This window comes from Macaca thibetana, chromosome 13 (assembly GCF_024542745.1).
Source record: "Macaca thibetana thibetana isolate TM-01 chromosome 13, ASM2454274v1, whole genome shotgun sequence".
Lineage (NCBI taxonomy): Eukaryota > Metazoa > Chordata > Mammalia > Primates > Cercopithecidae > Macaca > Macaca thibetana.
The window spans coordinates 14,733,582-14,759,643 of NC_065590.1; the positions used below are offsets into that span (position 1 = coordinate 14,733,582).

Consider the following 26,062-nt stretch of genomic DNA (forward strand, 5'->3'; position numbering starts at 1 on the left):
TATGCAGCCATAAAAAAGGATGAGTTTGTGTCCTTTGTAGGGACATGGATGCAGCTGGAAATCATCATTCTCAGAAAACTATCGCAAGACCAGAAAACCAAACACCGCATGTTCTCACTCATAGGTGGGAACTGAACAACGAGATCACTTGGACTCGGGAAGGGGAACATCACACACCGGGGCCTATCACGGGGAGGGGGAAGGGGGAGGGATTGCATTGGGAGTTATAACTGATGTAAATGACGAGTTGATGGGTGCTGACGAGTTGATGGGTGCAGCACAGCAACATGGCACAAGTATACATATGTAACAAACCTGCACGTTATGCACATGTACCCTAGAACTTAAAGTATAATAATAAAAAAAATTTAAAAAAAAACAAAACTGAAAGTAAATTATAAATGCCAGTGGGAAGATTAAATCAAATATGGTTTGGCTAAAATTTACCACATTTTCCCCATATTATAATATAAGTAAAATTAGATGCCTTTACAGAATGGAATGATCATATCTATACATAATTTGAGATTGAAATAGTTTCAGATTTAAGTCAAATTGATATGAAGAAAAACAAAATTGTACCAACTAAGATATATTTAAAGCTACTGAAGAAAAATAATTATGAAATAAGGAATACACTTCAGTTCATCTGGGAAATCTGAAATTAACTGTCGAAGTACCCCACTTAATTGAATCAATTTCAAAATACCATTTTAGGTATGAGCATTTCCATATATCTGATTTATCATGGTCTTGAAATGTCTTGAAATGAAAAAAATTATTATTTCAGCAGTATAAGGCTACATTATTAATATTAGTCTACATTAACATTTTATAACTTAAAATTGTATAAGTGTCACATGAATTTAATCAGAGGAAAGAATCTCTCAGTTTTAACTCTGACTTGCTGGAAACAAGGAATGTTTCTCAGCTGATATAGCAGATACATTTATCATATGTATCCTTTTTTATATTCAACTAGATCCAACATTTAGCTGTAACCAAATATTACTTCAAATTTTACTTCAGGAAGTTTGAAAAATACTTATTTTTCTTGACACTTACTTCTCTTTCTGCTTTCTCTTTTTCATTTTGGCATTCTTTTTCCTTCAAATGATTCAATTCATTGACCAACCTCTTATTGTCTTCCTGTAGTAAAAGACGGTGCTTTCTGCACTCAGCTTGAAAGTTTTGTACTCTAGCATCACATCTGGCTTGAATATTAAGTATTGCTTTTTCTCGATTGTCAGCTTTGTTGCGAGCATCATCCAGTTGCTGTTGAAGTAACATATTTTGTTTTTTTAGTTGACAAAATCTTTCCTGCTTTTCTATGCATTTTTCCATTTTATCATATTCATTTTTGTACATTTTTTCAATGTCCTTCATTTGACACTGTTTTTGGTTTAGTTCTCTTTGTACATGTTCAAAAACCAAAGACTTTTCTTTCAGAGCCTCTCTTGTGTAATGGAGCTCAGTTTCGAGGACTCTGAACTTACTCTCAGCTTTAGAAAGTTGCTGAGAAAGAGTCAGAACACAAGAATTCGAATTTTCCTGTAAATGACACCATTTATCTACTGTGCCCTGGAAAGCAAGCTCTTGGTCTCTTTCTGATGAGTGACTTTGATCATGATCAGATAGAGCAGCATTCAGTCTACAACGGTATGATTCCGTTTCTGTTTCCAGTATTTGCCTGGTCTGTGTTTCCTTCTCCAGTTTGGAACGGAGCGTTGCGTTCTCATCTGTCAGAGCAGCAAGCTGTACACTATAATCAGCTATCGTTTTTGCTAATGTTTCCCCATTCCGTTTTAGCGTCTTTTGAAGGTCTTCATGCTTTCTTTTCATAATTTCAAAGTCTTTTAAGTATTTCTTTTCCAGGTTTTGGTTTTTTATTGTGTCTATTTCCAGTCTGAGCGTGGCAATTTCATCTTCCATCAAGTGGTTTTCATGTAGCAGATCTTCTTCTTTTTTATCAGTATCAGAAATCTAAGTAAAACAAAGAAAACTTATAACTAGTACCCAATAGGATAACATATTGTGATTGCTTTTGAAATTAAATAATAACCTGTGCATTTATACAATGAGAGGGTTGCCATAACTGGGTATCTAACTGGGAAAAAAGAAGTTGAGTCAAAACCTCAAACCTCAAAAAGCATTAATTCCCCAAAGTTTGAAAGTTTATTTGAAGACAGTGAATCCATGAAAGCAAAAAAAAAAAACCACTCGAAAATTTTTTTAAATTTCAGAATTAAAAAAGGCTTTTACTGAATTACAACAAATTGCAAAGCATAAAGAATTAATAACTATGATCACGTTAAAAAATTGGGTTTACACTCTAACATCTAAGCTATACATCTCCCTATAGTGAGAGCCTTAGCCTGGCAGATATTTGGACAGATGAATGACATTTTCCAAATTCTTTAACTTCCCTTTTCCTAAAATATTGTATAGATATTCTACTTTTCTAATATTGTTATGGTCAGTTTTAAGAATGACATTTATTGATAAATGATAAGTCTAGATATTGTACTAAGCACTTTTACATGCACAAATCAATGAACTCATGTAGTTATAATTCTAAAGCAAAAGGTTAAAAATATAAGCAAGCTGCAGGACTTTTCCCAGCTTTTCTGACTCTACTTCTAGTGCTCTTCCACCAAATCCGTTACTTCTGTGAGGTAGATATAGACATACAAAAATAATCTTTTATTTCAAAACACCAAAAGTCAAGAAAATTAAATTTATAAAGCTCTTCCTAGAAAATCATGAGATTATTTGCTATTGTGATCACTTTTATTTCTTTTCCATAACATTTGAAACAGTAATTAACATGAAATAGGGGAAAATATGCTGAACTATGTCACTAGGAACAAAATACTCACAATATCATTAAGTATACATTATAGAATAGCATTGTTTTCAAAAGGTCTTTGAACTAAAATAAAATATTTCAAGATTATAAATAATTGTAGCTATAAATTCCTTGATTCATTTTTAAGATGAAATACAATTTGGGGTTTTTTTTTTAGGCTTAAATAATATACATTAAATGAAAGAGATATTATAAGTAACATTAAAAAAAAGTAGAAATATGAAGTTTTACCAAACCTGATTTGAATTCTTTCCTACACTCTTCAATTCCATCTCCAGTGATTTGAGAGCCAGTTTAACTTGTTCTGTCACATCAACTTCTATCCTATGTTGCTCTTCTGTTGTTCTTAACTTTTCCCGAACTTTTTGGTGCAACTCTTCAACATTTCTTCTTTTCTCTTTTTCTTGCTGTATGGTAAATCTGTAAATATACTTATCTTAGTATTTATTTTATCAGTGAGGAGTAAGCTTTAATTTTTTATCTTGTGCAAATTCCTACCTAAGGGGTACCATGGATTCTCATCAGATGGATTTTATTTGACCCCGTATATTGTGACTTGCTTTTCAATCTGACTCTGGCATAACATTATGAGACAAGGAAGCAAATATTTAATCAAAAATATATTTCCTTGCCATACCTTGAAATTGCCCTGCAAAGTCTCTTGTGGGAAAAATCCACATTCTATAGAGAACCCCCTTTTCCCCTTTGTTTTCCTTCCTTTCTATGAAGATCCAGGAGACAATCAGCTAAGAACCAGGCACCCTTTTTAAAAGGTCCCATAAGAAAACATTTTACAACCTGCTCTCTCTGAAGTCTGCTGAGAGATTCCTCTGCACAAGAAAACTTGGTCCCCACAATCATTTACCTTAACCTGAACATTTCTTTCCATTAATCCCAGGTCTTCAAATAAACTCAACCAATTGTCAACCAGAAAATGTTTAAATTTATCTATAGCCTGGAAGCCCCTGCTTTCAGTTGTCCTGCCTTTCTGAACCAAACCAAAGTATTTTTTAAATGTATTTGATTGATGTTTCATGCCTCTCAAAAATGTGTAAAACCAAGCTGCGCCCCTTGGGCACATGTTCTCAGGACCTCCTGAGGGCTGTGTCAGTGGCCATGGTCACTCATATTTGGCTCAGAATAAATCTCTTCAAATATTTTACAGAGTTTGACTCTCTTTGTTGATATTAGAAAATAAAACATTCATATGTTGCTTATTATCCTAATAAAGTTTCTATGTTCTTAAATACTATTTTTCTTTCTAGTTCTCATGTTTTTAATTTCTCACCTCAATCTCATCCAAAGGACATGTATAAGTTGAAATGTACTGACAAAAGAACACCCTGCATAAGTTTCTGTTACTTGTAACTCTAGCAAATATTACGAAAAAAGATGCTGAAAATTATTCAGTAAAGTTACAAGATAAAAATTACCTTTTCTTCACACAGTAATTACTTTTCAATTAGGATGAATCATTTAGAGTTAATTAACATAAAGTAACTTTTTATAAACAAGTTGATACATTCACTAGAAATATATTTCCACCTTCATGAAACATTCATTGCAAGTATCCCTAAACTAATTTACATTGTAAGATAGCACTTTTGATGTGTTTATGAAATATATATCAGCAGATTAGTGTAATCCAAGACTAGGTTAAGAATGTAATATGTTACCCCCTACACTTTTTAAGATTGTTTTTTGGGCAACACTTTCAATCTATCCTGTTGATTAGTATGTATTTTATAAACAATTTTAAAATCTGTTTTGGAACAACACAAGATCTAATATTTAATTAAACAATAAAGAATAATACGTGTCTTCAGCATAAAACTTTGAATTAATTTTATCTACATAGCAGAGGGATGTTGAATAAGCTAATCAGTAAACACTTTCCATTTTACTTTTTATTCCCTGCATATTAAGAATAAAACTGGATAATTTTTTTTTTTTTTTTTTTGACAAGGAGTCTCGCACTATCACTGGGCTAGAGTGCAATGGTGCAATCTCAGCTCACTGCAACCTCCGCCTCCCAGGTTCATGGGATTCTCCTGCCTCAGCCTCCTGAGTAGCTGGGATTACAGGTGCACACCACCACGCCTGGCTAATTTTTTGTATTTTTAGTAGAGACAGCATTTCATTATGTTGGCCAGACTGGTCTCAAACTCCTGACCTCGTGATCTGCCCACCTCAGCCTCCCGAAGTGCTGGGATTACAGGTGTGAGCCACCGCACCTGACTGATAATTTTTAAAATAATTATTCTGGATAAAGAAAATATCTATTTTATACCCTGTTGATTGAATTATAAATTAATATAAACTTTCTTAAGAACAATTTAGAAATATTGATCAAAGATCTAAAACAGATCTAAAAAAGTTTCTGTACTTTAACCAGAAGAATTTATCCAAAGTAAATAATTAAAAATGTAGAAAACTACGTGTAAATAAAAGATGTTCCTTGTAGCATTAATACAAAAACTTTTTAAAACCTAAAATTCAATTCATCAATTAAATAATGAGATTTCCAAAGGGTAAAATTCTATACAGCCATTAAAACTATGATTTAAAAGAATATGCATTTAATTATTAGAGAAGTATTCACAATTAAGAACTTGTGATATTATATCCAATAATTTCACACTCCATAAGATTAAGAAACTTTTTTCCCTGTAAATCCTAGAAGGAAAGTTAGCAATTACAAAAATTTTCCTTATACGTCTTTAGTATAAAACAAATAGTTCTAACATTTCTTTAGAACAAGGTCATACCTCACACTACAGAGTTCTTGTTCACATTCAAGTTTTTCATGCTCTAAGCACGATTTTATTTCTTCTTTTTCAGATAGTCTCTTCCGTAGTACACTAACCTTATTTTTCATTTTTTGAATTTTTACTATAAGTCGCTCACAGTGATTATCTTTAAGTTTTATTGATCTTTTACAAAAACGAAATGCATTTTTAATTTTTGATAGGCGAACACAATCTGTAACCGGGAAAAAACAAAATAGAGATAAAATACATGAGTAAGTTTTTGGATATAAAGGACTGTGCATTTTTAACATGCATTCATTCATACATTGAACAAATATGTACATATTGAGTGCCTACAAGGTAGAAGATATTATACTAAGGTCTGCAGATAAGACAACACCTCTGCTATTGTTTTAGCTTAAAGCATAATGAAGAACCAAGATAAAAAGGTGACAATTATAAACTCAGACAGGTCCTGTAAAAAAAAAAAACCATAGTTATATGACTGCGTAAGATAATTTGATCTATACTTCACCCAGGGAAGATTTCCCTGAGGAAGAGACACTACACTGAGAAATGAAGGATGAGAAAGAAGCAGTTAGGCAAAAAGGAAAGCAAAACACCCTGGCCAGTTTACAGCACGTGCTGTGCCGAAGCTCTGCTGCAATCTATTACTAGCTCTGATGGAGTAACGGACAGGAGTTTTCATCTTACCTGAAACAATAAAAAACAAAACAGACAAAATACATTAAGCAATGATTTCCAACACAGTGGGCTTCAGGCAATGAAGATGGTAGGTAATCACTGTAAGACAGAAAACATATATAGCAGGCCTTATAATTGTCCCAGCTCTTTTGACAGAGTTTTGACAGAGGTTCAAGGCCATGACAAAGGGAGAAAATCTGACATAGAGCTGGGGTTATGAAGCTGAGAGGCTAGTAAAACCAAAGCAGATAGAGATCACAGGACTGAAAACTGGAGAGAAGAAAGCAGTACAGGAAACAAATCCTGGAGATGTGCAGAGATTCCCTCTTGGGTATTTAGTGGAGTAACGAAAAGTGCTTGTGTGCTAGGAAACTTCCTAAGAACAGTGGAAAATAAAATTTAAAAGAAACAGTTAAAGAAAATCAGCAGAAACTATGCCTGGGGTTCACACAATGACTGGAAGAGGGTCCATTCCCATGCACCAGGCCAAAATACCTCATACTTCTCATGCTTCACATGACAATGAATATTCAGAAAGGTCTTGCCTCAGGAGTGAGGAATTACCCCAAATCTAAAAGCAAGAATGGAAAGATTATAAGTAAATCTCTGTACTCCAAATAAAACTCAAGACAGTAAGTGGAGGCAGGGAAGGTATTTTTTTTTTTTTTAAAACCAGACCATACTTGTGGAGATGCAAATTACATTGTCAGAAGTAAAAACTATAGTGGATGGAAATAAACACAAATTAGAGATGACAAAGGAAAATATTCCTAAATTTGACACAATAACCTGTGAGAAACTTTCAAGCAGCTAATCAATAACTCCCTAAATAAAAAAAGAAGAGATAGAAAAAAAATTAAAAGAAAAAATGGCCGAAAATATTCTAACCTTAATACAAACCATAATCCCACAGATTCAGGGAGGAAGTGTCTGGGACAGAAAAAACTGAAAATGTATCATTGTCATTTTTTTATACCATCTATGATGTATAGTATTACTGAAGGTGGACTGTGATAAGTTAAAATTATATACTAAAAATCCTAAACATTAATATAGCAAAACAGTTATCCCTAATAAACCCCAAAATATATGCAAAATTGAATCATAAAAAATAGTTGACTAAAAGAAAGCAGAAAAAGAAGGGGAACAAAGAACAGCTGGGACTAACAGCAATCAAACAGCTACTAGACAAACATAACTATTGTCAATGACATTATAAATGACACTTGTCTAAGAACCTCAACTCAAATGCAGACTGTCAGGCTCAGTAAGAAAGCAAGACCCAACTACAGGCTGCCTATAAGAAATGCACTTTAAATGTAAAGACACAAATGGTTACAAGGATGGAAAAAGATACATGCTAACAGTTGCCAAGGGCAGCTGAGCAGGAGTGGGCTGTGTTAATACCAAAGTAGATCTCATAGAAAAACAAACAAACAAACAAAAAAACCAGCAATAAATAACAAAAGGTCATGTCACAATAGTAAAAGGTTAAGTTAATCAACAAAACATAACAATCCTAAGTGTTTATGCACCTAATAACAAACCAGCTTCACAATATATGAGACCAAAGTGGATAGAACTACAAAAAGAAACAATTTCTAAGTAATCTGAGGTTTCGATACCCTTTACTCAATAAGTGATAGAACAAGAAGGCAGAAAATCAGCAAGAATAGACTTGAACAACAGCACGCTTTTCAAGTACCCATGGAACACTTACCAAAAATAGGTCATATTTTAGGCCATACAACAACTCTCAACTAAAGAGTTGAGTCAGAAGGATTTAAGTCATACAAAGTATGTGCCCTGACCACAAATCAATCAGATTAAAGACCAATAACAAAAATAACTCTGGGAAATACCCAAATATTTGGAAACTAAGTAACACACATCTAAATAACCCTGGGTCAAACAGGTAATGAAAATGAAATAGAAATTAGAAAATATTCTGAACTGAATAAAAATTTGTCAACCAGAATTTGTGGAATGCAGCTACAACTGTACTTGAATAGAAATTTTTAGCACTGCCAAATGTCTATATTAGAAGAGTCTCAAATCAATGACCTTGACTTCTACCTTACGCAACTAGATAAAAGAAGAGTGAATTAAACCCAAAGCAAGCAGAAGAAAGAAAATAATACACATCTGCTGTGGTCTGAATGTTTGTCTTCCCCAAAATTTATATGCTGAAAGCCAATCACAATGTGACGGTATTAGGAGGGGTGATTTTTACATAAGCCAAGCCCTCATGAACAGAATTAGTGCTTAGTGCTCTTATACAACAGACCCCAGATCTCCTTCACCCCTTCTGCTAAGTGAGGGCGCAGAGAAAAAGAATTCATTCATGAACCAGGACATGTTCCCGAACCATACACCAAATCCAACAGCATTTGGATCTTGGACTTTGCTGACCCCACAACTGCAAGAAATCAACTTCCGTTGTTTGACCCAGTCTATGATATTTTGTTATACTCTTGGTTTCAGAAGAAACAATAGAAAAAAGTCAACACAAAACACTTTGAGGAGATCAATAAATGTGATAAAGCTCCATTTAGCCAGGCTGCTCAGAAAAAAAAGAAAAAATACAAATTACAAATTTCAGAAATAAACAAAGTGACACTATTATAGATTCTACAGATACTAAAAATATAACAAGATATTATAATTTCTATGTAAGTAAACATGACAACTTAGATAAAATTAACAAATTCCTTTTAAAATGAAAATTAGCAAATCTCAATCAAGAAGCAATAGATAACATGAATTGCCCTATATCTATAAAAGAAAGTTAAGTTATAGTTAAAAACTTTGCTAAAAGAAAACTCCAGACCCAGCTAGCTATGTTGGTGAATTTTACAAAACATTTCTGGAAGAAAATAATACAATTATACACAAACTCTCCCAAAAGAAACAGAAAGAAGAGTATATCTCAACTCAGTCTGTAATGTTAGCATTGCCCTGAACTAAAACCAGAAAATATTACCAACAAGAAAATTCCCTCATAGCATGAATGTAAAAATTCAACCAATTTGTGATACAACGAAGACATCCTCCAATAGTGGAGTGAATAAACTGCGGTTAAACAGCCATATGGTGGAATATCACTCTACACATAAAGAAATGAGAAATCAATTCATGAAAACATGTGAAGGAACCTTAAATGCACATTACCAAGTGATGTAAGATAATCTGAAAAGGCTACTTACTGTATGATTCCAACTATATGATCAGGAAAATGCAAAACTATGGATAAAGTAAAAGTGTGCCAAAGGGTGAGGGATGGCAGGAAAGGATACATAGGCAGAGCACAGAGGATTTTTTGGGAAGTCAAAATAATTTCTATAACATGGATACACATCATTGTACCTTTGTCCAAACCCATACATATACAGTACCAAGAGTAAACCCCAATGCAAATTATGGGCTTTGGGTAATTGTAATGTGTCAATTTAGGCTCATCTGTCATAGCAACGACCACTATGGTGAAGGATACTGGTAATGAGGGAGGCTACATATGTGTTGGGGTGGGGGTATACAAAAAAATATCCAAACCTCCCTCTCAATTTTGCCAGGAACATAAAACTCGTCTAAAAAATAAAAGTCTTTATAATAAATTCTAAATGAGACTTTAGTAAGTTTAATCCAATAATATAATAAAAAGGTAATACATCATAAACAAAGGGGGTTTTATTCCAGAAAAGGAAGGGTTGGCTTAACATTGAAACATCATCATTATTTAGCATAAAATGAACTAAAAGAGAAGACCCACAGGATCATCCCAACAGATAGAGGCATCTGATAAAATTTACTCCTGCTATTTCAAAGAAGAAACACTCTCAGCAACATAAGAATCCGAGGGAAGTTCTTCAGCATGATAAAAACGTCTATGATGAATCTGCAGCTAACATGCATCATAGTGAAAAACTGAATGCATTTCCCATAACATGAGGAACAACACAGGAATGTCTGCTTTCACTACTTGTATGTAACATTGTTCTGAAGATTCTAGTTAATGCAGTCAGGCAAGAAAAAGAAATAAGAGGCGTCCAGGTTTAAAAAAAGAAATAAAATTGTCTTTATACACAACTGTGACCATACAACATGTATGGGTAAACCTCAACCTGTGGGCCAGCTTCTTGTCTATGTCAATAAGCTTTTACTGGAACACAGCTGTGTTCATTAATTTATGGATGGTCTATGGCTGCTCTCATACTAAAATGGCAGAGTTTATCAGCTGCAAAAGAGACCCTTTTACCACAAGTCTAAAATATTCACTATCATTAGTAAGAGGGTAATTTGAGAAAGAAAGGTTTAATAACTTTTTGTCTGTGAAGAAAATCTGATCAAATCTACCAAGAATATGCCAGAACTAATAAGTGAGTTTAACAAGATCGAAGGATACAAATTCAATATTGAAAAATTAACTGCATTTCTATATGCTAGCAATAAACAATCAAATCAAAATTTTAAAATTAGCATTTTCTATAGTTTTATAAAAATGTATATTTGGATTAGCAATGCTCAACCTGTATAAAGTCAAATACATCTATACTAACTAAACTATCATTTACAACTTCATCAAAAATGAAATACAGATAAATCTGATAAAATATGAAAAGACCTGTAAACTAAAACCTGCAAATTACTACTGAGAAAATTAAATATTACTTCTATAAAAGCAGACATACACTTTATTGAGTAGAAAGATTCACTATTGTTAAGATGTCAATTCTCCCCAAATCTATAAATATGACACAATCCCAACTTAATTTCCAACAAGCAAGCAGTCTTTATTTTATTGATAAGCTGATTCTAAAGTTCATATAAAAATGCAAAGGATCTAGTGTAGTCAAAACAGAATAAAGAACAGAATTGGAGGATTCATTTCAAGAATTACTATAAATCAACAGTAACCAAAACAGTGTGCCACAGGTACAGGCTGAGTATCCCTTATTCAAAATTCTTCAGACTAGAAGTTTTTCAGATTTTGGATTTTGGAATATTTGCACATACATGATGAGATATCTCAGGGATAGGACCCAAGTCTAAACACAAAACACATTTATTTTTCATATTTACTTTATACACGAAGACTGAAGGTAATTTTAAACAATACTTTTAATAATTTGGGACATGAAACAATGTTTGTATACATGAGGTCGGATGTAGAATTTTTCCGCTGTTGCGTCTATATTGGCAATCAAAAAGTTTGGGGTTTTAGAGCACTTCAGATTTGGGATATTTAAATTAGCAATGCTCCACATGCATAAAGAAAGTTAAATACAGAAAATCCCCAACTTAAGGTGGTTTGACTTATTGACTTTACAGTGGGTTTACTGAAGTATTAAATTGCTTTTGACTCAAACACTGGGTTTACCCCAATTTGAGGAGCATCTGTAAATTAATAAAACTCAATAGAGAGTCTAGAAATACATAACACATATGCAACCAGCTTATGTTTGACAAAGGCAGCATGGCAATGCAGTGGAGAAACGATAGCCTTTCAACATGTGGTGCTGGAACAACTGGCTGTCCATATCCAAAAAGTGAACTTGAATCCATACCTCACCTCACTCCATATACAATAGGAAACTCAAAAATGGAGGATAGATTTCAATGTAAGATCCAAATCTATAAAATTTCTAGAACAAAGCATAGGAAAAAATCTTTGTAACCTTGTGCTAGGCAAACATTTTTTACATATGGCAAAAAATGCAAAATCTGTAATTCAACAAACAATTAAGTTGGACTTCATTACGATTAAAATCTTCTGCTCTTCAAAAGATACTACAAAGCAAGTGAAAAGTCAACCCAAAAACTGGAAAAAAAATACCCTTGTAAAAAAGTAGCTAAAAAGTAATAGTATCCAAATACATACAGAATTATTAAAACTCAACAGGTAAGAAAACATCAACCTAATTTTCTAAATGGCAAAAGATTTGAAAAGACAGTTCAACAAAGAAGATATACAGATGGCAAATAAACATGGAAAGATGCTCAACATTTTAGTCATTAGGATCGTGTACATTAAACCCACAATAATATACATAATACACCCATCAGAATGACTAAAATTAAAAAAAATAAATACAGCACTACTGTGACAACATAGCAACTGGAATGGTCATTTACTGCTGATGAGAATAGAAAATAGTACAAATATTTTGGAAAATCATTTAGCAGTTTTTAAAAACAGGAATATAAAGGGCCATGAGGAGACTTCAGTGGGTGATGGATATATGTTGACTATCTTGATGATAGTAATAGTTTCACATGTGTATACATCTGTTAAAACTTATCAAATGGTACCTTTTACATGTGTGCACTTTATCATATATCAATTGTACCACACTAAAGCTACCGACTGTAGAAGCAAACACCTAAGGCACTGGCTGTGACACAGAAAAGGGTATGCAATGATGCAGTATAAAGTTCGAGGATGGAGATCTTATTGCTATAAGAGGTCCTTATAGCAATAAATGGCAGCTGGGTTTTCAGCAAGCAGGTAACATGATCAGATGTGATTTTTTATAACTATATAATTATGGTTGCAGAACAGGTCATGGTTTTGGAAGGCAGAATAGTAGGAAAGACAGTTATAAGGTTATCATAGTATTTCAGGTGGGAGGAAATGGTAACTTGACCATGAGTAAATGGGTAATGGCATAGAAGAGAAGCAGAGTAAACAAACACATTGGGCCTGCCATTCACACTGAGAAAAGTACAGTGAGGAAATGATCATAGCTCTTTGACTGAAAGGGTACAAGACACAGTAGTTTTCATTCTATGTTGACATAAGGCATATTTCTGAGATGAACATTCTTGTGACATATCAGTACTGTACAGTACAGTGGTAAGCAATGTGTGCATACATTGCTATAGGATTAAAAAAGCCTTATATTTATGTATTGGTCCTACCTTTACACTTCATTTCATGTTGATCAATGAGTAATATAACTTTCTTACAATTGGAGCAAAGCGAGTCATCCTCTGAGGCTATTTGAGATGACTGAATTATGTCATCAAAGTCATCCCTAGAATGTATTTGGTTTTTCACCTAGAAAATAAACAACACTGTTTCAAAATGTCCCCAGAATATTTATAGCATATACTAAATATACAGAAGTGGGAATTACCCATCTGTTTATATGAGCACAAACACAGGTGCTTGTTCTGTACTTTTTTTTAAAAGCAATTTCCTTTATGTTGACTCTAGTTCAGCAGGTCACATGGTCTACGGAAAAATTAGTTTCCCAGTTCCTATGCCATTCAGAAAACTGACAGAGAGACTTGGGTTAATTAAGGAACAAAGATTAAGAAAATGTCTTCCTGAGGTTGAATTATCTTAATTGCAAAAACAATCTGTTTCTACATACAATTATGTATTTAGATAATCCCATTTTACACAAGAGATTTTCATAAGTAAAAAATTCAAATGGATCAAATAATTGGTGAAGAGAAAAACCAGAGTAGCAGCAAGTGACCCTCTAAGTCTTTTTGAAGTTGAACTTTCCTCAAAGCCAGGAGCTCTACTTTACTTGTAATATGCTTACCTCATTCTTAAATCTTTGCATATATCACTTAATTCCACTTTTAGACATACGGCTGATGTTCTGTCACCATGTGGTGGAGAATAATGCACGTTTTCTAATTCAAGTTTTATGCTTTCATACTTACTTGCACTACAGTTGTCATATAACGGCTTCTGGAACACATTCTATATTGGTTTTGTACTGTTGTGTTTGTAATAACAGAAACACCATGATCTTTTTTTTTTTCTTAAATCACAGGCTTCATTTCTTTGGAGCAAGTAAGCCACATATCTAAAAGGCTTTTTGAATCACTAAATTGAGGCATATGTCCGATGTTTACTTTCCAATTAGTGGTATTTTGGGATTTTTTTTTTTTTTTTTTCGATCATTTGCCTAACAACCTATTTGTCTTCCTTTATTTCAACCATAACTACTTCTGGGTTTCTTGCCTTCGTACTTTCTGTATCATTATAAAATTTTTCCTTGTTTGGGTTAAAACCATGTTCAGTATCTGGTTTGTTGTCATTTTCACAGTCTATACTTTATTTCCACTTAAATAAAGCTGGGGTGACTGGCAAGCATATTCTGGGGACCCAGAGTATGAATGAGATAGAAAGGCATTTTTGAGACCGGGTTATTTTTGTTCAGGAAATATCTGGACTACTACAGAGACAGACATGCCAGATGCATCACTTTCCTGACAATCAGGTGAATCATTTGTCAAATTAGAGGGTATTTACTTAAGTTTGTTCTTCCTGTGGAGTTATTAGGTAGTTGCTCTTCCTCAATACAAGCAGTTTTGTAATTTTCACAAATTTCACCGAAACTCTGCTTTATTTGTGATGAATTTTAAAGTTTTCTTTACCCTAATTTGTCTTGTTTGATCCACATTTTCTCATACTTTTGCACACAAGTAAGTCCTGCATATATAAAGAGGTCATTTCTATCACAATACTTTTTCAACTAGTTGTTGAGACAATTTTTGCACATGCAAAAGTGGAAGATAAATTTGCTAGTTTTGTTTCTCAGATGTCTTTTCTGTCAGAGTACATGTTTTAAAAATAACTTTAAATAATCAAGTGTAAAAAGAGAAAAATTAAAAAATAATTAAAGTTTAATATTAATCTTTTTAATCTATGTTTTGTTTTTTTTTTTTTTTTTTTTTTGAGACGGAGTCTCACGCTGTTGCCCAGGCTGGAGTGCAGTGGCGCGATCTCGGCTCACTGCAAGCTCCGCCTCCTGGGTTCACGCCATTCTCCTGCCTCAGCCTCCTGAGTAGCTAGGACTACAGGCGTCCGCCACCGCGCCCGGCTAATTTTTTGTATTTTTAGTAGAGACGGGGTTTCACTGTGGTCTCGATCTCCTGACCTTGTGATCCGCCCGCCTCGGCCTCCCAAAGTGCTGGGATTACAGGCTTGAGCCACCGCGCCAGGCCTTTAATCTATGTTTACCTACTCCCAAATCACTGGATTGTAACTAAGAAGTGAAAAATAATTTGCGTTAGCCTAAAAGAGGTGCAAAAACATAAACCATGAAACTTTAATTTGTCACTGTTTGTTTGGACTAAACTTGACTAATTCATTATGTGTTAAATTTCCCAAAAATGAATTAGGAGATGACTTGTGGTACTATAAAGGCACCATCACTTTAAAAGATTTTATCACTATACCTACAGTGTACACTCGAGTGCTTTTTCCAAAGATTACTAACTAGTGATCAGGCAAACTTTAAATTATTAGGAGCCAAAATCAACACCAGTCAGTAAGAAAAGCAAATTCGTACATTTTAATGCAAATTATATATTGTAATATGATTGACAGTGTTATATACTTATATAGATTATAGGCTTAAGTTCTAAGGTCTACTAATGACAGTGGATTTAATAAATTTAATAATATTTACAGATTTTCTATATTGAAATACATTAGGCAGTTATTGTTTGTACCCTAATACCAAAGGTGCCATTCTGCAAGGTATAATTCTCTTGATAGCCAGTTGGGTTGATTTTATGACCCATTCTCTCCCTGAATATAAAAACTGAAGTCAGAGGTCCAAAGGGAAAATTAATTCTTAACTTTGGTATTAGTGACTGGCAATAAAAAAAACTGCAAAGTTTGAACCACTAGCAATAATTACTCCTTTAATCTGAATCCAATACAGTGATCGTCACTGTTAAATTGTTTATAATTTCTATTGCTTAAAATTGTAATTCAATATTTGATGTTACCTTCTTTAATATAATAGGAAGCTATAAAAATAGAAGTGCAAACAATATCAGGAACTTTTTAACTCAATTCCAAGAGTAAAGATTAGATATACATTACTATCGATTCCAACACTAAGTTTTAAAACTAGTTAAATGTTTTTAAAATGAAATATTAAATTACAATCAACTGATACTAAAAGGCTAATCCAAAGGTAAATTCATTTCAAATATGCTGTATTACCAAAGCAAGGAAAACAAGATTAAACCAGAAATTTGATTTTAAATTTTTACATACCCGTGGCTGGTTATTTTCATAGTCTTCAAGCCTCTTTTGCTCTCCCTCTGATGCCATTTCTAAGTCTTGTTCTGCTAAAAAAAAAAATAGATATTTAGTTAAAACGAGCTACACAGAACAGTTAGATAAAAGCCACAGTCGGCCGGGCGCGGTGGCTCATGCCTGTAATCCCAACACTTTGGGAGGCTGAGGCGGGTGGATCACGAGGTCAGGAGATCGAGACTATCCTGGCTAAAAAGGTGAAACCCCGTCTCTACTAAAAATACGAAAAATTAGCCGGGTGTGCTGGCGGGTGCCTGGAGTCCCAGCTGCTCGGGAGGCTGAGGCAGGAGAATGGCTGAACCCGGGAGGCGGAGCTTGCAGTGAGCCGAGATTTCGCCACCGCACCTCCAGCCTGGTGGGCAGAGCCAGACTCCGTCAAAAAAAAAAAAAAAAAAAAAAAAAATCCATAGTCTTTCTAAAACCAGAAAATAAAAGTGTTTAAACGAAGCTTAATCTTTAGTATAATATTTACTTCTTTAAGAAATGCTTTTAATCCTCCAAAACTTCAGCAAACTACTTGGGGAGGCACATATGTCACCAGGTTCAAGCCATGCAAACATGGTCAAAGATTCACTCACAAATTTATCCACCCAACATCAATAAACAAAACCATCAGAAATAAAACAAAATGTAAAAATCCAATAGAAACAGATGAAGTAATAGCACACTGTTCTTTACTTCACAATAGTACCTTATAACAGCACATTGAGTCTGTTGTTCATTATTAATCATTTCCAAAATGACTGCTACTGTTTACACTTTTATCAACGTGCAGTCTCTTCTTTATATCTAAAATATTTTCCTCAACTATTCTGACACATTTCTTTCACAATTTAAGACTTAGCTACGTGAAGTCTTCCTTGACTCTGGCCATCTTTCCTCAGATAAACGGTTTTATTTAATACAGGTTTTATAAAATATGTAGTTAAGGTTTCAAAAGCGAGATCATGTCTCAATAGAAGAGTGTATCTATTCCAATGTAAACATGTTGACTGATAACGAGAAAAATGATCCTTATAAAGAATAGCACATCATGAGCCTGAGAGAGTAAGTGTCAAAGCTGATGGGAGGATGCTATGGCCTATCTTTAATGCAATACATCAGATTCAATTATACCATTATACTACAAGCATTTATCATGTTCAACTATTTTTCCTATTATTTAGGGAGTACAAAGTTGTGAGGACACTTCCAATAAATATACAATTTATTTCTCATCAGAGAAACTGTTTGAAATTAATTATCTTAGATAGACAGTTGTAGAATAAAAATTAATAAAACTATTCATTTTTTTTTTTCATTCATAGGTGGGCTACTGCTATGTCTGCATTGCTTGTATCCTGCAGTTTGGCCCTGTCAAGAAGTTTCTGAATCCACTCATACAAGAAGATATATAAACTACATCAACAATAGTGTATAGGCTGGGTGAGGTGGCTCACACCTGTAATCCCAGCACTTTAGGAGGCTGAAGTGGGTGGATCACAAGGTCAGGAGTTCGAGACCAGCCTAACATGGTGAAACCCCATCTCTACTAAAAATACAAAAATTAGCCGGGCATGGTGTCATGTGCCTGTAATCCCAACTACTCAGGAGGCTGAGGCAGGAGAATCACTTGAACCTGGAAGGTGGAGGTTGCAGTGAGCTGAGATTGTAACATTGTACTCCAGGCTGGGAGACAGAGCAAGACTCCATCTCAAAAAAAAAAAAAAAAAAAAAAAAAAAAAAAAAAAAAATTCCAAACAACAAGAAAGTATATAAGCTTTCAATGTGAAAAATAATTGTCAAAAATGAAAAATTTCCACAGACATTAAGAACTTTTTGTACTTCAAAATCAGTGCAATGTTCACTGAATATATTGGTTTTGTTATTCAAAGAATAAATGCTATAACTTTTTGTTTCTCAAATTGGTTTTATTTGATATACCATGCTAATCTCTAAGGCACATTCATGGAACCGTGATCTTATTTTAAAATAGGGTTCTTAGTAAAATCCGTCAAACTTCCTTAGTTCAAATAAATTTCATTTGATTAATTATTATCAACACTTCTATGTAACGCTCACAAATTATTCCCACCACTTCTTTCCTCTTTATTTAGCAGTAGTATCTTATATGTATAATTTCTATTTCCTAAATTTTTGTTCCTTCCCCTCTGGCTAGAAACATACTCAGAAATAATAGCAAAATGACACTGTTATGTTACAAACTGCTATCAGATGGCAAACAGGTATATGGAAAGGTGCTCAACATCACTGGTCATCACAGAAATGCAAATCAAAACCACAATGAGGTATCTTCTCACCTCAGTTAAAAAGGCTTTTATCCAAATGGAAGGCATTAAGAAATGCTGGTGAGGATGTAGAGAAAGGGGAACCCTCGTACACCACTGGTGGCATTGTGAATTAGTACAGTCACTATGGAGAACAGTATAGAGTCCACAAAAAATTAAAAATACAACTACCTACATGATCTAGCAATCCCATTGCTAGGTAACCACTCAAAAGCAAGAAAATCAGTATTATAAAAGAGAAATCTGACCTGACATGTTTATTGCAGCACTTTTCACAATAGCCATAATTTGGAATCAACCTAAATGTACATCAACAGACAAATGGGTTTTAAAAATGTGATATATATACTGCTCAGTCATATGAAAGAATAAGATCCTCTCATTCGCAATGACATGGATGGACCCAGAGGACATTATATCAAGTAAAATAATCCAGTCACAAAGGATATGAATAGACATTTCTCAAAAGAAGACATGCATACAGCTAACAGGCACATGAAAAAATGCTCATCATCACTCGCCATCAGAGAAATGCAAATCAAAACCACAATGAGATACCATTTCACACCAGTTAGAATGGCAATCATTAAAAAGTCAGGAAACAACAGGTGCTGGAGAGGATGTGGAGAAATAGGAACACTTTTACACTGTTGGTGGGATTGTAAACTGGTTCAATCATTGTGGAAAACAGTATGGCGATTCCTCAAGGATCTAGAACTAGAAGTACCATATGACCCGGCCATCCCATTACTGGGTATATACCCAAAGGATTATAAATCATGCTGCTATAAAGACACATGCACACGTATGTTTACTGTGGCCCTATTCACAATAGCAAAGACTTGGAATCAACCCAAATGTCCATCAGTGACAGACTGGATTAAGAAAATGTGGCACATATACACCATGGAATACTATGCAGCTATAAAAAAGGATGAGTTTGTGTCCTTTGTAGGGACATGGATGCAGCTGGAAACCATCATTCTCAGCAAACTATCGCAAGAACAGAAAACCAAACACTGCATGTTCTCACTCATAGGTGGGAATTGAACAATGAGATCACTTGGACTCTGGAAGGGGAACATCACACAACGGGGCCTATTATGGGGAGGGGGAGGGGGTAGGGATGGCATTGGGAGTTATACTTGATGTAAATGACAAGTTGATGGATGCTGACGAGTTGATGGGTGCAGCACACCAACATGGCACAAGTATACATATGTAAGAAAACTGCACGTTGTGCACATGTACCCTAGAACTCAAAGTATAATACAAAAAAAAAAGGCTTCACATGTTGTCACTCCTTTGTGGGTGTGAGAAATTTAAAAAATAGAGCTCATGGAGATGAAGAGAAAAATCACCATTACTGCAGTCTAGGAAGGGTGTGGGTGCGGTAGGAAATTAGAATGCTTAATAAGTACAAACTATAGTTAGACACAATGAATAAAATCTAGCATTTTATAAAACAAAAACATGACTACAGTCAGCAATAACTAGTTGTACATTTTAGCGGTACTGAGGAAGTACAAATTAAAAGCATAAAGAAATGGTTAATGCTTGAGGTGATGGATAAACCATTAACCATGATGTCATTATTACATATTGTATGCCTGTATCAAAATATCTCATTTACTCCATAAACATAAACATCTACGATTTACTCATTAAAATTAAAAACAACAAAAAAATAAAGTAACACACATACAAACACACAGTGTACTAATCAGAACATCTGATTGGTTTAATATAATAAGTGTAACAAAATTGACCAGAACCAATAAAAGTTAAAACAAACCAAATATGTTATCAGACAAAACATTTCATTAGATAAAAGCCATAATTTGAACTGACTTTTAAAGCAAAACAAATATTTTAGAGTACCAAAATAGATCTCTTTAAATAGCTAAAAAACATTGAAATTCCAAATTGGAAACTTCAGAGTATCAAAATGTAAAAGTAGAAACATCTGAATAAAATCTTGTATTTTAAGGCCAGGCCCCGGTGGCTCATGCCTGTAATCCCAGCACTATGGGAGGGTGAGGTGGGAGAATCACCTGAGGTCAGGAGTTCAAGACTGGCCTGACCAACATGGAGAAACCCTGTCTCTACTAAAAATACAAAATTAGCCAGGCATGGTGGTGCATGCCTGTAATCCCAGCTACTTGGGAGCCTGAGGCAGGAGAATCACTTGAACCAGGAAGGCAGAGGTTGCAGTGAGCTGAGATTGAGCCATTGCATTCCAGCCTGGGCAATAAGAACAAAGCTCTGCCGTTGCTTTTGGTGTTTTAGACATGAAGTCTTTGCCCATGCCTATGTCCTGAATGGTACTACCTAGGTTTTCCTCTAGGATTTTTATGGTATTAGGTCTAACATTTAAGTCTCTAATCCATCTTGAATTAATTTTCGTATAAGGAGTAAGGAAAGGATCCAGTTTCAGCTTTCTACTTATGGCTAGCCAATTTTCCCAGCACCATTTATTAAATAGGGAATCCTTTCCCCATTTCTTGTTTCTCTCAGGTTTGTCAAAGATCAGATGGCTGTAGATGTGTGGTATTATTTCTGAGGAATTGGTTCTGTTCCATTGGTCTATATCTCTGTTTTGGTACCAGTACCATGCTGTTTTGGTTACTGTAGCCTTGTAGTATAGTTTGAAGTCAGGTAGCGTGATGAGTTTGTGTCCTTTGTAGGGACATGGATGCAGCTGGAAACCATCATTCTTAGCAAACTATCACAAGAACAGAAAACCAAACACTGCATGTTCTCACTCATAGGTGGGAACTGAACAATGAGATCACTTGGACTCAGGAAGGGGAACATCACACACCGGGGCCTATCTTGGGGAGGGGGGAGGGGGGAGGGATTGCATTGGGAGTTATACCTGATGTAAATGATGTGTTGATGGGTGCAGCACACCAACATGGCACAAGTATACATATGTAACAAACCTGCACGTTATGCACATGTACCCTACAACTTAAAGTATAATAATAATAAATAAATTAAAAAAAAAAAAGAACAAAGCTCTAACAACAACAACAACAACAACAAAAAACCTTATATTTTTAAAAAATGTATTTTCCTTATGTATGCAAATCTCATTTTTGAAAACCTAAATAAAAATGATAACGGCTGCATTATTTAGATGAAATCCTGAAATAATATAAAAAAGTGAAATAATTGAGAATAGAAAGACTATGAGCATTACAAATAGATTAATGTACATCTTTCCACAGTTAAATCTGCATTACAAAGTTTACCTGGTGTGGATGTTTGTACACCCTTCATTTTGGTGGCTGTATTCAGAACAGAATCTTTATTTTCAATTGTAGCCTGAATGGTTTTAAAACAAAATGATTAGCACATGATGTATATTGTATAGGATATACAGTTAATACAAATGTAAGAGCAATTACCTTCAAGGTGGGCAGATTCTCAGGATACTCTAACAAGCAAAAAAAGTATATAATCAATCATATGTAAATGTGGTAAGGCCAACCATACATTCATGGAGTGTTAGCATCAAACTCAATACTCTTGCCTGTATTAGTGTAGGGTTTCATGTTTTTCTAGTTTGTTTCTTTGAGATAGTAACATGACAGAAATGCACTAAAGAAATTAGGAATATAGGCTTCAAAAAACATACCGTTACAAGTTAAAAATGAAATTATGCACCACATCTATTACTAAAAAATAAGGATTAATGTGGATATGCTGACTAACAAGGAGAAATGTGATCTAAAATCAGAGGAGCAACTCGTAACCCTAGAAATATATGTAAAAGTTGGTGCTAACTGTGACTGCATGACTTTCATGCAAGACATCAGAAGGATTTATACAATTACAACAAAAATATTCATCATGTTCTTTAACTTGCCCAATAATTGAGAAGGCCCACAATTACAATGACACTTAACTTGAATGTACACTTCACACCTCTTCAGTGGAAGTGTCATGAATTCATCAGTTTGGATATATGTTTGATGAACCTTAGTAGATAATATTCATTATTTATCACACCCATGTGGTGTAATAATCTGCCTATATTTCTTGTATCCTCTAGTTTAGCCTTCAGAAAATTTCTTCATCCACTAATGGCAAGAAGGTATAATATATAAAACCCATCAAAAACTATAATAAATTATACATACTTATACAAAATGAAATTGCTCCAGGCATTAGATATTAATGAACTTATACATTTTGAAATCAGGCCAATATACAGTGCAAATAACCATTTTAGGATTCAATTAATGCAGTCAACATTATTTTTGTCTCTAAAATTAGTCTGCTCTGGAATAGCACTTTATTATAAAGAATTTTCACTAAATAGTTATTTTAACAAAAAAAAACCCAGCACTTTGGAAAAAAGCTAATGTATTCATATTAAATTTTAACTCATTCGAATAACTAATAAAAATATATCTCTGATGTCTGATAGTAATAAACAGGAATAATGAGACACTGAGGTTTATCCCAATTCTAGCACTCCTTCCTGATTCCAGTAGACATTGGAGCAGCCAGAAGTCAGATCTTCTCGTATGTAAATATTCCAAATGTATTTGAAGTGAGCTCGCTCAGGTTTCCTCAGCAGAAACCCCAAAATTACCTAACTAACTTCTTCCTTTCCCTCTTTCTTGCCTTGCAATCCCTCTTTCTTGATGAAAATAATTACTACATCAGTGGTCACTTTGCTTCTCATTCTCCAGTGTTTATGGGTTATTATGACAACTTCTTCCCTCTGGTTGTAGCAGAACCATCTGACATCTATAACTTCTATTACTTCTTCTCTTTCTCCTTCTCCTCTCCTTAGAAACATGCTCTGAAATAACAGCAAAATTATGCTATACCCTGATCCTCTTATGTTTTGGACTGTTTTCCAACGGTTCTTCTACATGATTTCAATGTAGGGAAGTCTATAACCTTGTTACTAAGATCATGGCTGAGGAACAGCAGCATCAAAATCACCTGAGAACTTACTAGAAATGCACAATCTCAGGCCTGCTGAATCAGAAAGTGCATTTTCAATGATCCCCCTGCTGATTTATTCAGGGGTGGGACGTTCTCTTCTATCTTGAGTGCACATGACATTAAATGTGTATTGCCAAATTACCTGTTCCAGATTTCTGACCAGCCATTATTCTTGTGGCAGTATTCAAAACAGGAACTTTCTTTTTAAATATAACCTGAATGGAATAAGAAGCAAAATAGTCAATACATAATATACGTTTCATAGACTATACAATTAGTAATTCAAAATATAAATGAAAGAGTAACTACCTTCCAGGCTGACTGTTTCTGAGGAGATGCTGAAAAGCAAAAGAAATATATAATCCATCATATGTAAATATGATAAAGTTATCCATACATTCATGCAGTGTTAGCATCAAGCTGTATCCTCCTGCCTGTACTAGCATAGGATTTGATGTTTTATAGTTTGTGTCTTTGGGACAGGAACATGAGGAAATACACTGAAGAAAATGGAAATACAGGCTTCCAGAAAATACACAGTCACAAATTACAAAGAGATATTATGGGTCATGTGTGTATTACTGAAATAAAGTGTTGACATCAATGTGGATATCCCGAATGATGAAAAGAAATGTGATCTAAAATCAGAGGAGCAACTCATACACCCAGGAATCAATGTCAAAGAAGGTAGTAAATGCTACTGCATGTTTCTCATGCAAAACACCAGAAGGATTTATACCGTTATACTACTAATATTCATCATGATCTTTAACTTGCCTGATAATTGAGCAGGTACACGATGACAATGACACTTCTGTAGAATGTACACTTCACAAGTCCTCAGTGGAAGTGTCCCAGCTTCATCAGCTTGGATATAGGTTTGGAAAATCCTAGTATATAATATTCTTTATTTCTCAAACCCATGTCGTGTAATAATGTGCCTACATGTTGTTTCCTCTAGTTTAGGCTGGGAAGATCATGTCCAAGACCAGCAGCATCAGCATCACCCGAGAACTTACTACAAATGAAGAATCTCAGGCCTGCTGAATCAGAATGTGCAGCATCAACGAGTCCCTCGCTGATTTATTTGGGGAAGAGAAGTTCTTTTCTGTCTTGACTGAACACATTAAATGTGTTTTGCAAAATTACCTGTCCCAGATTGTTGTCCATCCTTTCTTTCTGTGGCTGTATTCGAAACAGAATCTTCCTTGTCACTTGTCGCCTGAATGGAATTTGAAACAAAATAATCAATAAATAAAGTATGTTTCATAGACTATACATTTACTAGTTCAAAATATAAATGAGATTTTAATCACCTTCAAGGCTTTTTTTTTCTGAGAAGACACTGAAAAGCAAAAGAGATACATAATCACTCATATGTACATATGATAAAGTTATCCATACATAATGCAGTGTTAGCATCAAGCCGTATCTTCCTGCCTGCATTAGTATAGGCTTTGATGTTTTCTCCTTTGTGTCTGGGGATTGGAACATGACAGAAATACACTTCAAAAAAGGAATACAGGCTTCACGAAATATACCCTTACAATTTCAAACATGGTATGATTAGTCGTATGTCTAAAATTAAAATAAAACCGTGTCAATATCAATACAGATATGCCGAGTGATGAGCACAAATGTGATCTAAAATCAGTGGAGCAACTCATACACCTGAGAATCAATGTCAAAGCAGGTAGTACATGATCCCGCATGTCTTTCATGCAAGAAACCAGAAGGATTTACATAATTATACTACAAACATTCATCACGCTCTTTAACTTGCCCAATAACTGAGATGATACACAATTACAATGACACTTCAGTTCAATGTACACTTCACGTCTCTTCAGTGGAAGTGTCCTACATTGATCAGCTTGGATATATGTTTGCTAAAATCTAGTACGTAATATTCATTATTTCTCACACTCGTGAGGTGTAATAATTTGACTAAATTTCTTGTATTCGCTAGTTGAGACTTCCAAAAGTTTCTTCATCCACTCATGGCAACAAAGGATAATATATTAGCCTCAATAAAAATATCATCAATTATCAATCTTGACATACTTCTACAAAGTAAAACTGTGACAAGCATTAGATATTAGTAAATTTTACATTAGGAATCACTCTAATATTCATTGAAAATGACCATTTTAGGAGTTAATTAGATTTCAACATAATTTTTGCTTCTAAAATAGTCTTCTTGAGAGTATCATGGTATTCTGTAAAGAGGTTTCATTAAATAGCTATTTTATCCAAGAGTTAGCTCCTTGAACAAGGAAGGCAATGTATTCATATTCAAGTTTATCTCATTTTTTATAACTAAAATCAACAAAACGTGTATCTCTGATGCCGAATAGTAACAAAGAAGAGTAAGGAGTCACTGTGATTTATCCCAATTCTAGCATTG

General features: G+C 34.3%; 1 protein-coding gene across 50 annotated transcripts in view; it reads right to left on the reverse strand.

Moving 5' to 3' along the window:
• The window catches only part of ANKRD36C (ankyrin repeat domain 36C), a 157,824-nt gene that overhangs the window by 17,122 nt on the left and 114,640 nt on the right, over positions 1 to 26,062 (reverse strand). For 48 of the 50 annotated variants that reach the window (XM_050755278.1, XM_050755294.1, XM_050755295.1 and 45 more), the window contains 11 exons: positions 24,972 to 25,000; positions 24,805 to 24,877; positions 23,965 to 23,993; positions 23,798 to 23,870; positions 22,101 to 22,129; positions 21,945 to 22,017; positions 16,358 to 16,431; positions 13,243 to 13,381; positions 5,638 to 5,851; positions 3,106 to 3,289; positions 1,066 to 1,983 (listed from right to left, as the gene is read on the reverse strand). In XM_050755278.1, the coding sequence (XP_050611235.1) occupies positions 1,066 to 1,983; positions 3,106 to 3,289; positions 5,638 to 5,851; positions 13,243 to 13,381; positions 16,358 to 16,431; positions 21,945 to 22,017; positions 22,101 to 22,129; positions 23,798 to 23,870; positions 23,965 to 23,993; positions 24,805 to 24,877; positions 24,972 to 25,000 (1,835 nt within the window). The remainder of the gene's footprint in view (positions 1 to 1,065; positions 1,984 to 3,105; positions 3,290 to 5,637; positions 5,852 to 13,242; positions 13,382 to 16,357; positions 16,432 to 21,944; positions 22,018 to 22,100; positions 22,130 to 23,797; positions 23,871 to 23,964; positions 23,994 to 24,804; positions 24,878 to 24,971; positions 25,001 to 26,062) is intronic. The other 2 variants (XM_050755322.1, XM_050755270.1) reach the window with 1 other exon arrangement.